This window comes from Orycteropus afer, unplaced genomic scaffold (genome assembly GCF_000298275.1).
Source record: "Orycteropus afer afer isolate SDZICR_OR568_19922 unplaced genomic scaffold, OryAfe1.0 scaffold00148, whole genome shotgun sequence".
Taxonomy (NCBI): domain Eukaryota; kingdom Metazoa; phylum Chordata; class Mammalia; order Tubulidentata; family Orycteropodidae; genus Orycteropus; species Orycteropus afer.
Genome location: NW_006921735.1, coordinates 3588733 through 3604564, shown reverse-complemented (window position 1 = coordinate 3604564; position 15832 = coordinate 3588733). Strand labels below are relative to the sequence as shown.

Below are 15832 nucleotides of genomic sequence, written 5' to 3'. Positions count from 1 at the left end.
ACTCATAGCAACCCTTTCTTGGGTTTCTGAGATAGTATCACTACAGAAGTAGATTGCCGAACTTTCCTTCTGAGGACTGGCTGGTGGGTTTGAACTGCCAGCCTTCTGGTTAGCAGTCAAATGCCTTAGGTAATACTCCACCAGAGCTCCCATCACTTAGTCTAGGCTTGGTTAAAAAAAAAAAAAAAAAAAAAAAAAAAATCGAATGTGGTCAACAAAGAGTTAAGTGGAAAATGGAAAGTTTAGGGTGATAATTATTATGTAAGTGAAGAAAAGAGTAGAATGTATATTATGGAATAGGCTAGATGAAATGTAGTTACACTCACTCCTCATTTATTACCATGGTTAGTTTCCAAAGATCAGTGTTATGAAAAATCATCATGTGCAAATGGAGGATGATTGCAGCAGATCACATTATGGAGAAGAATAACATGATTGTGTAACTGCATCATTACATAACTGTAGTTGCATCATTACATAACTACCAAATTTCATCATTACCTAACTGCAAACCACTAAGGATCATGGCCCATCCAAATTGACATATAACCTTAACCATCACAGCCAGTATTACTCCTGCATCACTCCTTAGTGTTTGTTACTGTCAGCTGTATGTTTTAAATGCTGAAAATAGTGAGATAGATTTATTTGTATTGTCATGAATATGAAATGTCAGATAACAAGATAGTTGATAAATGAGGAATAGGTGTAAATTGTGTCCATAGACACAAGGACTAAGTTCAAGGAGTTTGGGTAGAGCACTACTAAGAAGTGACAAGATCCAGAATACCACTGAGCTAAGAAGGGGTCTGACTCGACGGCACACCACCACCACCAATATAATGAAGATAGAAGACAATACAGTCAGTAAATGTCACTGAAAATTTCATGGATGTTGAGAAGTGCACAAAGGCATCAATAGAATCAAGAAAGATTGCATGAGAAAGAAGGAAAACAGTTGGGTTTCAATTACCTAAGGAAACGAAAGGGAATCAAAGTATGTCATTGGGGAAGAGTATTGGTTAATACTTAACTTTGTCAATACAGAGCAACTCATTACAAATTTTATTTTGTAGAAATTTAACAAGTTAACAAGATTTGCAATAGCTGACAGCATTCATTTGTATATGGCAGGATGTACTCACTAGACAGTTACTGTGCAGAAGATTAACAATCTAAGCCACATAAATGCTATGTTGTTGTTGTTAGGTGCCGTGGGGTCATTTCTGACTCATAGCGACCCCATGCACAGCAGAACACCTCCCAATCCCGCGCCAGCTCCATGATCCCTGCTATACTTGAACCCATAATCACAGCCACCGTGTCAATCCATCTCATTGAAAGCCTTCTCCTCTTTCGTCAACCCTCCATAAATACTATAGTATGGCTTTATTTATGTCATTTTAAAAGCTTATATTAAATTATCAACTAAGGAAAAAATTTGATTTCTGTTTTAGGAAGTTTGTGTTCACATAACTTTGTTTTAATGCAAATTCTTTTAACATACATACCTCTCTCTTTCCTCTTCTTCCTTTCCCTTCTCTCTCAGAATTTTTAGCATTTTTAACAAAAAAAGCTATGCTGAAAAACTCAGAGTACCAGATAGAATATATCTTGAACAAGTTTGTAAATACTGCTTCTTGATTGCTGGTAAACTTTATTCTTGCATATAAGCCAAAAAACAGTACATTTCAGAAGGTATGTAATATTGAAATGTCTTGGCCTTTCAAAAAGTGACAGTTGACTTCACTTGATAACAATAAATCATTATCATATTTCAAGAGGAACCTTGGATTCACTTGTGTCCTTGCCTATTTTCACAGGTGCTCTACTGTTTTCTTAAGAATTTTAAATCATCATCTATCCTCTCAAAGATCTATTTATAATTCACAGTGGATTGATTTCATCTGCTGAATTCATACTATAAATCTCTCAAAAGGAAAGGGAAGTTCTAATATGTATACTTTCTTTTATTACTTCCTACAAAAAATGTCTCTTTAACTCTCCATCACAGATTTTGTTTTTTCTTAGTTATCATTTGCGACTTACCTTATTCAAGCGAAATTACAGAAGACAAATTTTCCAGTCACATATTGTTTACAAAGAAATGTGGACGTGATTAAAATGGCTTAATAGCCACTAATCAGGAAGGTACTGTGAGAAAAAATCAGCATTATTTGTGCTAAATTTGAAAAAGCTTGTAATCTTGAGAGAGACAGAATCGATTTAGTGCCATTAAATCCACTAACCCTGCCAGTGTTGTTATATCCTTTCCCCACTAGGTAATCCTTTCCTGTCCCATTTTATTTCTTTCCCATCAAATATAGATTGAGTTATAACTCATGGATAAAACCTGATATGATTGTCAAAGCTCACTATTGGATGCCAAGGAAAATTATATAACAAAACAAAAGAGAACATGAGGTTCAAAAAATCTGGCCCAATTTTAATGTATTCTTTAATAGCTTCTGGAGATAAGCTGATAATTACTTATACAGTTTATACTTATTCCTGTTGATGGAAAAAAATAAACATACATTTTTTCTTTCTATTCCTCTTTTCAGCCCTTCCTATGAAAAACAAACAGAAAAGAGTTGATGTTGAATTGATTCTGACTCAGGGCGACTCCACGTGGGTCAGAGTAGAGCTGTGCTCCATGAGGTTTTCAATGGCTGAAATTTCAGAAGTAGATAGCCAGGCCTTCATCTCATTGTACCTCTGCATGGATTTGAACTTCCAACCTTTCAGTTCACAGCCAAGCACGTTAACTATGTGTACCACTTGAATTTATTTTATTACTCTATTGAATCTGGGCTTATACATATGATTTACTTTGGTCAGTGAGTTATTACTAATGTGATGCATGCAGAGGCTTACAATTGTTTGCATGTTGCGGCATGCCCTCTCTTGGTACCCTGAGACCATCCCACACTAGCTTGCTAGAGAAAAAGAGGTATGTGTCCCAGTCACCCAAAGTACCCTGAAGACATCTTGCCACTGCCAGCCATGCTAGGGAGGCCATCCATGATTACCCAGTTACAATGTGATCTGCCAGGTGGTCATAAAGGTTATTACAGCTAACACAGACCAGAACCAACCAGATGACCTATAGACTAATAGGATAAACAAGTGATTGCTTTTTTGTTGTTGTTGTTTTGTGTTTCTTTAGGCCACTAAATTCTGAGGCAGTTTATTATGCAGTCAAGTTAGTTGATGAAAACTGTAAACTCTCAACTCCTAGGCTAGGGACTAACAGAAAAATATATGTAATTAAGTTTAATACATGACAGGGAAATGACTGATCAGGGATTGGGAATCTTACTTTCCCTACCCTCAGTCACCTAGTGAGAACTTACTTGGCAGTGATCCATTACCGGAACAATAATTCATATCTGAATTACTTTCTGCTCCCCAAGTCTGCATATTAGCTCTATACTTGCTCTATCTAGTGATAGATCCATCAAGTTTCCAGTGTCCTTGACATCCTTATCTCCATATATAGTCAGCATACCTAACTCAAAGAATTCTAGAGCCCATCTTAGGTTAGACACATTTCTATAATAACCTTTTTCGTAAGTAAGTTTCTTTCACATGGACATAATTCAACTTTTTCTGATTTTCTAAACAGAAATCTTGTTAGAACCTGTAACATGATCTACAGGGATACTATTTTGTTGCAAAGAGTTTCTCACTTTAATAATATGTATATATATATTTATATGTGTGTGTGTATTAAACTTATCCTTTCATATGTTTTTTGGGTTTAATTTATGATATTTATTCATAAAGATACTGTCTTAGTTATCTAGTGCTGCTGCTATAATGTTAATACTACAAGTGGAAGGCTTTAACAAACAAATTTGTTTCATCACAGTTTAGGAAGCTAGAAGTCCAAATTCATAGTGTGCTCTAGGGTAAAGCAGGCTGTCCCTCTGTCTGCTTAGAGGGAAGGCCCTTGTTTCTTTTCATCTCCTATTTCTAGGTTTCTTGACTAACATGTGTCATATATCTTCCCCCAAACATTTGTGCTTCTTTGCTTGCTTAATTTACTCTTGGATATCTCTTCTTGTTGTTGTTGCTGTTAGGTGCCATCGACTCGCTTCTGACTCATAGCAACCCTATGCAGAGCAGAATGAAACACCACCCGATCCCGCTGCCAGCTCCATGATCCTTGCTATACTTGAGCCCATTGTCGCGGCCACCATGTCAATCCATCTTGTCGAAGGCCTTCCCCTCTTTCATCGACCCTCCACCTTAACAAACACAACATTCTTCTCCAGGAAATGGTCCCCTCTGACAACATGATCAAAGTAGATAAGACAAAGTCTGGCCATTCTTGCTTCCATGGAGCATCTTGGCTTCATTTCTTCCAGGACAGATCTGTTAGTTCTCTTGGCAGTCCATGGTACCTTCAGCATTCTTTGCCAGCACCATAACTCAAAAGCATCAACTCCTCTTCAGTCTTCCTTATTCATTGTCCAACTCTCACATGCATACGAGGCATTGGAAATAACATGGCCTGTGTCAGGCGCACCTTAGTCCTCAAGGAGACATCCTTGCTCCTCAACACTTGAAAGAGTTCCTTCGCAGCTGACCTACCCAGTGCTACACGTTGTCCAATGTCCTGACTGCTGCATTGATTGTAGAACCAAGCAACGTGAATTCTTTGACAACCTCTATCTTTCCTCCATTCATCGTGATGCTGCTTATTGGTCCAGTTGTGAGGATTTTGTCTTCTTTATATTGAGATGTAATCCATACTGCAGACTGTGTTCCTTAATCTTCATCAGTAAATGCCTCAAATCATCCTCACTTTCAGCAAGCAAAGTTGTATCATCAGCGTATCTCAGGTTGTTAATGATTCTTCCTCCAATCCTGATGCCACGTTTTTCTTCATATAGAAATATATGAAGAATATAGATATTCATATAGATATCTCTTAAGAGATTGATTTAAGGCAAAACCTACACTAATACTGCCTCACTGGCATAACACTGAAAATCTCTTCCCAAACTGGATTATAACTACAAGTATAAGGGTTAAAATTTAAACATACTTTTCTTGGGGACACAATTCATTGCATAACAGATATACTTCTATATTTTAGTCAAATAAAAGTAATCATTACATTTACATGTTTAACGCACTTGGAACTCATTTTTGAGTATAGTATGAGCTTTAAATGGAATTTTGTTTTTATTATTTTTTCTTGCACATAAATTGTCCAAACATAATTCACAAATACAATTCATTTTTTTTTTTTTTTTTTTTACTGCTTTGTAAAGCCAACTTGGTAATATATACCAAAAATATACACAATATATGCATGTATGGATCTACTTTCTGGGTTCTTGTGCTAATTCAATTAACTGTTTTTTCAGTAGGAGCTTTGACGGCATAGTGCCTAAGGCTTTTGACTGCTAACCAGAAGTCTGGCAGTTCAAACTCATCAGCCACTCCTCAGAAGGAAGGTTGGGCGATCTACTTGTGTGGTGTACCACCTCGGAAACCCAAGGAGGTGTGACTATGAGTCAAATCTGACTTGATGGCAGTGAGTTTTGAGAGTTTACTCTTTCAGTAATAACACATCATTCTAATTATTATAGTTTTAAATAAATGAAGATATTTGTCAGGAAGAGACTAAAAATTGATATTCAAAACTGCTTTGGCTATTTTGCCATACTGCTTTTCATGTGAATTTTATGATCAGTATAGGAAATTCCCTGAAAACTCATTTTGGCCTTTTGAATTGCATTAAACTTGAACATTAATTCAGGAAAAAAAATAATAAGAGCCAAAGAAATTGAGTATTCCTATCATAAAATGACATTTTTTCCTTTATTTAAAATCATCTTTTATGCTGTTTACTAATATTGTGCAATTTTCTCCATGAAAGTCATTTACATCTTTTGCTTTTCTTGCTAGTATAGAATATATATTTTAATTGCATACTTTCATTAGTTAAATACATGTAAGGACACCATTCGATCATATTCAGGAATTATTAGTTAAAAAAATTATGTCTTTTAAATTTCTTTGTGATACCATCTAATGCAAGGAGATTTAATATCACTAAGATAAAATATATCAAATGTATCCTTCCCAATACTTGTAGGGTCTAATTTATGAAATTTAATATTAAACAAAACATCAGAATTTACTCTATAGCATAAGAGTCTCGTTTTGTAAAACTGACACATATGCAATGAGTTACACTGTACAATGTAAAATATATGTCTTAATGTGGTCTATAGAAAAGTTTGAAGCAATTTTTTTTTAGCAATTTTGTTTCTAGTGAGAATATGTAGATGTACTCATTCTGAATATTAAAACTTGAAACAATCTTTGTTCCCCTTCACTCTTGGAAAATAGTTTAAGTCAGTGATAGAATTATATAATGACAGCTGTGTTTCTTTAGCACTCTTACAGACATCACTCTTGTTGAAGAGAAGTCTGTTTAATTCCCATTGTCCCTCTGCTTTAGAATTCATAGTCTGGGAGCCAATAACACCTGATATTTCATCCATTTATACTGCTTTGTATTTTTGTTCTGTTCATCATTTATGAAGATTTTTATCTTGATATTTTGAGATTAGCTCTCTCTTTTTAATTTTCACTTTTTGTGTTTTTATTAGTCATTGTTTTGTATGAATTGTCAACATCTTATTGGATAGAAGTCTTGAGTCTTGACATAATAAAAAATGAATCATGGAATCTTCCTCTTTCCATACTGTGAACTCCTGAGAGTAGAAGCTATACTTTTCATCATTATTCATCTGCATGTAACTATCCATGGTTCATCGTGAGAACTTACTAAATATTGTATTCAATTGCATGTTATCCCAGCAGAGCAGAAAGGTTCATTGCACATGAGTTGGGAAGATAAAAGAGGGAGCTTTCATACTTTCTTGTCCCCATTTATAGACATATGATGTATCATGGAAGTATTTTAAAATATCAGAAGAAAAATATATAAAAGATCTCTAATTAATTTAGAGCTCTTTGTAATTAAATCAGATTTAGACAGAGATCATTCTGATATTTATAATTGGTGAAAGATATATCAAAAGGAAATGCATTATTCTAGATTTAACAAAGTAGAATATAAAGACAGAAACCAATTTTATATCTTATTGTTACTTATTTATTTGTTTGTTTTTGCTTTCCCCTTCTAATAAGTCAAAATAGAAACTCTACTATAAAATGTAGAGAATTGTAATGGTTACACAAATATGCAGCTTACTTTTGTGTGGGGGGGATGGAAGAAGAAAGAGCATATTTAGATATGGTTTATATAAATTTTCAATATAGATTTACACATTAATTCTACCATGATCTTAATATACTATCTTATGTCTTTAAGCACTTCTGCCTGTTTAACTATTTGAATTTATATGCTAAAAATAATTTAGACAAAGATAATTAGCCTAAATGATTCATAAATATAAAGTGATGTAAATTTGAAATTAAAATTTTCCTTTTGGTAAGTTCTTTGGATACTCATTCTTGTAAAATCTTCACAAAAAATTTATACATTGGTTTCCCATATTTTAGGCGATAAAGTTGACACTTTGAAGCACACAAGCAATATATATTTGAATCCCAGATTAACTGATTCCAAATCTTAGCCATTGTGTTTTACTTGCTCCCTATATTTGTTAGTTCCACCACTCATTTGTCAGTATGTTGTATCATAGTGGCTTGCATGTTACTGTGAAGCAACAGTTATTCCAAATCCAGCATGGTCACCCATGTAAGACAGGTTTCCGTGGAGCTTTCAGACTAAGAAAGACTGGGTTGTATCCTTTCACCTTACTTATTGAATCTGTATACTGAGCAAATAATTTGAGAAGCTGGACTACATGGACAAGAACACAGTATTAGGATTGGAGGAAGATTCATTAACAACCTGTGACATTCAGGTGACACAACTTTGCTTGCTGAAATTGAAGGTGACTTGAAGCATTTATTGATAAAAGATTAACAGTATGGATGATGCATGAACCTAAAGAAAACAAAAATCCTCACAACTAGACCAATAACCAGCATCATGATAAATGGGGAGAAGTTTGACATTCTCAAAGATTTCATATTTCTTGGATCTACAATGGAAGCAGTAATCAAGAAATCAGAAGTCATATTGCACTGAGCCAATCTGCTGCAAAAGACCTCTCAAAGTGTTGAAAAGCAAAGATGTTTCTTTGAAGACTAAGGTGTGCCTAACCTAAGCCACGGTATTTTCAATGCCTCATATGCCTGTGAAAGCTGGACAATGCATAAGGAAGACTGAAGAAGAGTTGATGCCTTTGAATTATGGTGTTGGCAAAGAACTGAAAATACTATGGACTGCCAGAAGAATGAACAAATCTGTTCCGGAAGAAGTGCAGCCAGAATGATCCTTGGAAGCGAGAATGGTCAGACTTCTTAAATGTTTTGGCCATGTGGTCAGGAGGGACCATTCGCTAGGGAAAGATATCATGTTTGGTAAAATGGAGGGTCAGCAAAAAAGGGAAGGCCCTCAATGTGATGAATTGACACTGACTGCAGCCATGGCTCAAGTATAGCAAGGATTGTGAGGATGGCTTTCGACCAGGTAGTGTTTGGCTCTGTTGTATATCGGGTCACTATGAGTGGGTGCCGGCTCGATGGCACTTAACAACAAATATCCTTGTTAGTTAATATCTACAGTCAATAAAGTGTTGTTGATTTTACTTGATTGATTTCGCATGAGAGAATTAGAATGATTTGGTTGTGTGCATACTTTGATGAATACATTTTTCAGTGTAACTAGCCATTATTGAAACAGGAGCAGCATATCCCACCAACCTCTTAAGGAATCTCTCTCTTCAGTCATGGGTCTAACATTTCATCAAATGGCCAAAGTGAACTTTATAAAACAAAAATCTTCTTACTTATCTTCCATACTTACAATACTGTTTTATTTTCCCTTATCTATTGAATAAAATTTAAAAATCTTATCTTGGCTGACTCTCTCACTCCAATTTCAGCTCAAACCAATTGATGCCATACAATCCACTTCTCCATCACATCAAATAACATGTGTTTCCTTGTCTACCTTGTGCTTTTTATCATCTTCATACTAAAAATATTCTGAGCCCTTGGTTTAGAAGAGTAGTTCTCAAATATTTTGATCACCGTAATGTTACAATCTTAAAAATTATTGAAGACTCCAAAGATATTTCATTTATGAGGGTAATGCCTGTAATTATTTACTATGTTAGACTTTTAAACTAAATAATTTAAAAATATTTATTAATTTATTTGAAAAAAACAATTTTGAATCTACTACATCTTTTATGAAAAGTAACTCTATTTTCAAAAAATAATGAGTAGATAGCCACTGTTGTTGATAGCTGCCTTTGAGGTGGTCTAACTCATGGTAACCCCATGCACAATGAAATACTGCTCTATCATTCACCATTCCCATGATCCATTGGGGACAGGATCATTGTGATCCATTGGGTTACCAATGGCTGATTTTCAGAAGTAGATCTTGTGCTAGTTAAGGTTATGTGTCAACTTGGTTGGGTCTTGTTTTGAGTGGATGGGCAGCTGGATGTAGTTATTCCCCTCAAAGAGACTGGTAATGAATTCCATGGCAGAATCTACTGTGAGCAGCTAAATAGCTGCCTCAGGGTTGTGTTCTGCTCCCAATATATAAGAAGATGCTTTGAGAAAGGTCTTGAGCTTTTTTGTAGGCTTGAACTCTGCATGTAGCCAAGTCTTTATTCAGCAGAGTGCCATGTTGCCTGCCAATCTTGGGACTGTTTCTGGACTTGCACTAGTGGTCTGCTGTGTTGCTTAATAATCTTGGGACTGTGCCATTTTACTTGTCAACCTTGGGTTTGTCAGCCTCAGTGGCTAGCAGCTGCCTGAGTTAAGAGAAACCTCCAGATTCAGTGGGCCAGGAGCAAGAGGCAGAACTGAATCCCAAAGTCGAGGGGCCCTCATCCAGCTCCTAGAGCTGTCACTTTGAACTTGGACTTTTAGACTCCTAAGTTTTAAGAGAATAAATTCCTGTTTGTTAAAGCTACCCAATTGTGGTATTTCTGTTATAGCAGCAGTAGAGAAGCAAAATTGACCTCTATCCCTCTCTTCCTAGTCCTTTTTAGCCTGGAAGCTCCACTGAAATCTGTTCAGCATCATAATAACATACAAGCTTCCACTGACAGACAGGCAGTGGTTGTGCATGTGAATCTTTGGTGATGAATTAAACCCAGTCTTCTGAACACTTCCAAATTACACTAACACATGACAAGTGAAGATAGTTAGAGATTAGTTGTAGTGTGGAATGAAAAACCATAGTGATGAACTTTCATACTCTATTAAATTGAAATTCATTGGTTTATCTTGCACATTGAATGCATCATTTACCCCTGCATAATTTTGTCAGGTCATTTGAAAAATCTTGATTCCCTGAACTACGTGCATCTTCCAAATGTTCCCATATTTTATTATACAATATCTAAAAATCATATTAAGTAATATTACTGCCCATGTCATAATAAAAGTCTCCAAATATTGAGAACCTGTCATGCTGACTGTGGGGGATACAAGTCCTCCAAAACTGTTCTTTTCTCAAAAGCTTGATCTTCATATTTCAACAAATAGTGTGGGTAATTTTCCTTGAAGTGTTAGGCTCATTTTACTCATGTTTTAGAAAATGTCTGCTAAATACTCAGATTTGAATAACGATCATTTGTCTCTTCCTTATTCTTGCATTTGAAAAATAAAAATGTTTCTTGAGAAAAAGCCTACTTCAACTTGCAGCTAAACAATCACTCAAATGCATGGCTTCCTTCAGGCAACCGTTACACTTCAGAATTCAACAGAAGTACTCATGAGCATCTTTCATTCCAACACAAAAAAATATTAAACAGCTATGCACTGAATCGTCAATGTTTAATAAAATTAATCATTTTTACTCTTTCCTCAAGGGCATTCTTAAGTGAAATAGGCTCTTCTTCTTCTTCTTCTTTTTTTTTTTTTCCTGCTATTATGTAGCAGTGAAAATACAATTCCTAGTAGCACAGTTTGGTGCCACTGCCTTGGTTAGTAACAACTGGCAGAATCTTAGTCACCCTTTAAATTTCTTCAATCCATCTCTGTGGAGCTCCCTCCACTAACACTTTTATGAGATTCATCCCCTTCTCCCTGGTGCAAATTTTCATCCCCTAAGCCTCCAGTAGATTCTGTTATATTTAAATGTTGGTTTATTTGTAGTATCCTCCTTTAAACTGCAGCTTCTAAAGGAGTATGTACTCTTATTCTTCTTTATATGCAAAATGCCTAAAAAAAAATCTGTGGTTGTTGTTTTGTGTCATGGAGTCGGACCCGACTCACAGCGACCTCTCCTTGGGTTTCTGAGGAGGTATCACTGCGGAAGTAGATTGACCATCTTCCTTCTGAGGGGTGGCTGGTGGGTTTGAACCACCAGCCTTCTGGTTAGCAATCAAGAACCTTAGGCACTATGCTACCAGAGCTGGAATACAGAAAATTAATGCATAGATTAGTTGATATATTGTATATACCGCTCTCTTTAGATTCAGTTGCTTGTGATTCTTTAATTAAACATAAAAAAGGAGTATAAAAAGTTAATTTGCCTTCTGATCCCAACGTGAACACTTGCATCTCTGAATTCCATTAGTCTGGGATAATCGGATTGAGCAAGCTGTATAGGGTCAGAGAGTCAGACTCAAATGCATACCACCACCACCACAACTTGGAGCATTAAAATGGATACTTCATAGAGATATGCCAGAAAACCAATAAATCACAAATATGTATGAACTCTTATCACAACTGTAATTATTCATTTTACACACACATACACAGACACACACACACATATTTTAAAGCCAAAATATATTGGGTAGAATATAAAAATTTGCATAAATTATCGATAAGTATGGTAACCTAAAGGAAAAAAAAATAAATAAAAAGTGTATTTGTAAAGTCTAAGTTGGAGCTAATTTAGAATGACTGGGTTTTTTTTTAATATGCAAAGAGAGGGATAAAAAAGTGAAGGATATTAAATGTAGAAAGAACAATATGAAAGTGGGCAGAATAAACATGGGATAGCAATGTGTAATATGAAGTTTGACTTAGCATACATATTTTTATATGAGTAAACATAGGAGTTGATGTTATGTCTCACTATTTATCATGGAAATGTATATTAATATGTCATTTTTGCAAATTAGTCATAAGCTAACAAGAATACAAAATCATTGTTGGCAAAAGTATGGAAAAATTATTTTCATAGACAGTAGTGAAAATGTAATTTGAGATTACCTTTTTGGAGGGAAAATTTTTGTGCTATAAAAAGTAAATATGCACACTACCTTTGCAATTCTACTTCTAGGATTCTATCCTATAGAAGCACTCACATGTATAAATATGCATATGTATATACACAAATATTCTTTGCAGGATTATGTATAATGAAGACACCAGAAACAAACTAAATGCTCCTCTATAAGGAAATGTTTAAACAAATTAGTTTATCCTTAGTATAGAATTCTACACAAGCTTTAAAATAAATAAATGAAATGGAGGCTTATGTGTTTGATTTAAGCATCTCAAGGTATATCACTAATGAAAAAATTAAGTTAGCTTAATAATACATATATAGTATAATTTCATTTTTTAATTAAAATCTATACACATATATAAAGAAAATTCTAGAGGTAAAATAGATGTCATCTATGAGTAAGTAAATGGGATTGATGACTGGTGATGAAACAGGAATTTCATTTTAAATCTATATTAAGTGAACACATTAAAAAAAGTGTAAATTTACACAATGTTTTGCAATTCAAAAAGTAAAGAAAAAAAAAAGATTGACCTCAGTACAGTGAATGGAAATATGGAGATTCATGGAAATCACAAAGGCAGAGAAAAGAGAGAAGTTGTATAAGAACTAAAGAGATGGTCTTTTTAAGAGCTGGATGCTAGAAGAAAGATTTTTCTGAATTATGCAGTTAATTCATACTGAATATTATGCTTGAGTTATTACCTCCCAGTAAACATTAGACTATGTCTATAATAGCATTTTCTGATAAAGACTATTATATTTCAACACAGAATGTTTTAAAAATAATTTCTGGTATGTGAGAAAATATAATTAACTGAATATTCTTACACAGATATTCTTAAAGGTATAGTTTTACCCACAGAAAGAAAATTAATTAGTATAAGTATAATTTTGTACTTAAAAATAGTTTCCCATGAATTTTAATACAGTTATTTGTAAGAAATATTATGATCAAACCTATTGAAAGTCTGTGCATGGAGCTAATAATCCTAATATTATATGCTATACATGCCAGCAGTTAATTGCTTCTTTGACTCTGAGGGTACAGACGACATAGTTGCATTCATTCTTGAGTATAAATTCAAGGAAAATATAATAGCTACATGAAATTACTACTATAATTTCTTCAATAACCTTAATGGTATTTGTTGCCACCAACCTAAGTAAAAAGAAATTGCTACTTACTTTCAACAATCACTTGTCTGTCTTCCCAGTTGTCATTAATAAGCTGTATATTTCCAAAGTGTGCATCACTGTAAAAGATTCGGTTGGTACCTTTTCTTCTTTGATTATAGTCAAAAGCCAAGGCTATCACATTCTTGAAATAATGTGGATTCTCATATGGCCTTATTGGTGAATTTAAATTGGTTTCATCAGAAAGATGTATACTTTTTAATATTGTTCTTCCTGAATACAGCAAATAGCCTTCATGCCTTAGGCAAGTAACTCCATCCTCTGCCAAATATCCATGGGCACAAGCACAAGTTCTTTGGAAATTTCCTCTATAAAGACAGAGTTGCTGACAGCCACCATTGTCCTTGGCACAAACATTTGTCCCTAAGGAAGACAAATAAACACATACACACATATATACATGTATGTATATATATCCATATGAATATATATACACATAAATACACATATATATGATTATATATTTCTTTCATTTTTCAAATATTAGTTTCTGATATATATGTTAGAAAATGAATGTTGAATATTCTCTTTTTATTCTTATTTTAAGGCTGATTAAAAAAAAATACTATAAAGTACCTATTTTTTTTCATTGTTCCAGATTAAAATCGTAGATTTCTTATTTCAAAAAATATATTCTTTCCTCATTATTCAAATAAAAACTTAACATTTTCTTGTAAACAATCAGCTAAGTGTATAGCTCTCTTTTGAAACTTGATATTGAGATTACATAGGTTTTATATATTGTAATCCTTAGCAAGTGTAACTGATACGCTCAAAACATGAACTAAATTCACTGAGAAAGAAGCTTTACTTTAAATGATGTGTCAAAGAGATATCTAAGATATGAAAAAAAAAAAATGTTGCTTCAGCATGTCTATTTAGGGCATAATTTTTCACTCCAGTTTTAGTGAAGATATTATATTCCCTAAAGATTTATCTGGTGGCTCAGTGATTAAAACATTCGATTGCCAACTAAAAGGTCAGGGGAACCCACAGACTGCTCTGTGGGAGGATAAGGGAGTCTGATTTCCTAAAAACTTTCATCCTTGGAAATCATAAGGGGCACTGCTACTCTGTCCTGTAGGTTCACTATGAGTTGGAACAGCATTGGCAGTAGGCTTGCTTTTTTGGTTTATGATTTATTTGATAACTGTCATCTCCAAAATCATTATACCTTCTTCTGATGTCTTGAAAATTAATTGCAATTTATTTTAATGTAGGTAAAATAAAATAGCCAAATCACTGTCATGTCATTAAAAAAAAAGTGATAATTTTGAACATATTTCATTTTAAAAGCAGCACTTTCTAGAGCTATAATCACTTCATATATTAAAATATAATCCAAAACAAAAATCTGCTACTTTTTACTCTGTAATATCCTAAGTGCACTTTGAAATTAAAAAAAAAAAAATATTTTTAACCTCTGCATGTTTATCAGGAGCTCTGGTGGCACCATGGCTAAAGCACTGGGCTGCTAACCAAAAGGTCAGCAGCTTGAACCCACCAGTTACTATGCAGGAGAAAGAAGAGGCAGTCTGCTCTCATAAAGATTTATAGCCTTGGAAATCCTGTGGGATAGTTCTACTCTGTCCTATCGTGTTATTATTAGTTGGAACCAACTCAATGTCAGGTTTCTTTTTTTTTTTTTTTCCCATATTTATCAAATTTCCTATATTATTAACCCCAATCATATACTCAAGACATGACATGTATGCAACATATCCATGCATTTGTGTCATATTAGGCAACTATACATATCTATAAACCATCATACATTCCTTTTACTTGGCTACTATATGCTTTTTGTGGGAAAAGAAATATAAAAATAATAGGTTTTGGAATCATATAAGATTGCATTCCTAGCAAAGTTGATAAATTAAAAAAAAAATGAGAGGGGTGAGACAAAGAACATAAAATCCATTATGAAGTCCTATACGAATGCTGACCTTTCTCTCTTACTCGGTTAAAGATTTTAACTTCTTTGAGGTTGATTCCAAGGCCAGTTCTCATTGTCACTGTTTCTGTGGCATCATTCTTGTGGCCCCTTCTGATGGACCCATTGGCATGAGCTCTGTCAAAAAAAGTTGAACATGATCAATAATCTCCCACTAATTAAAACCATGTTTGTTATTTAAACTCATGATAAAAGAAGCCCCACAATAACAACAAAAAGAGAAGGCCCAGCAGAAAAGAAAGAAACCAACTTCAGTCAGTGACATTGAAATACTTGAACCTGGAACAGCAAGAGTGCCTGCTTTTCCTGTGGAAATTATTTGGCTTTGTGAGATCCTTTTTGTGACC

The 15832-nt window shown here is 34.3% G+C and overlaps 1 protein-coding gene across 1 annotated transcript in view; it reads right to left on the bottom strand.

Annotated features, from left to right (window-relative positions):
* LRP1B (LDL receptor related protein 1B) overlaps nucleotides 1–15832 on the bottom strand; it is a 1967638-nt gene that overhangs the window by 726710 nt on the left and 1225096 nt on the right. The window contains exons 41-42 of the mRNA XM_007946050.1: nucleotides 15478–15602; nucleotides 13523–13894 (exon numbers count right to left, since the gene is read on the bottom strand). Coding sequence (XP_007944241.1) covers nucleotides 13523–13894; nucleotides 15478–15602 — 497 coding nt within the window. The remainder of the gene's footprint in view (nucleotides 1–13522; nucleotides 13895–15477; nucleotides 15603–15832) is intronic.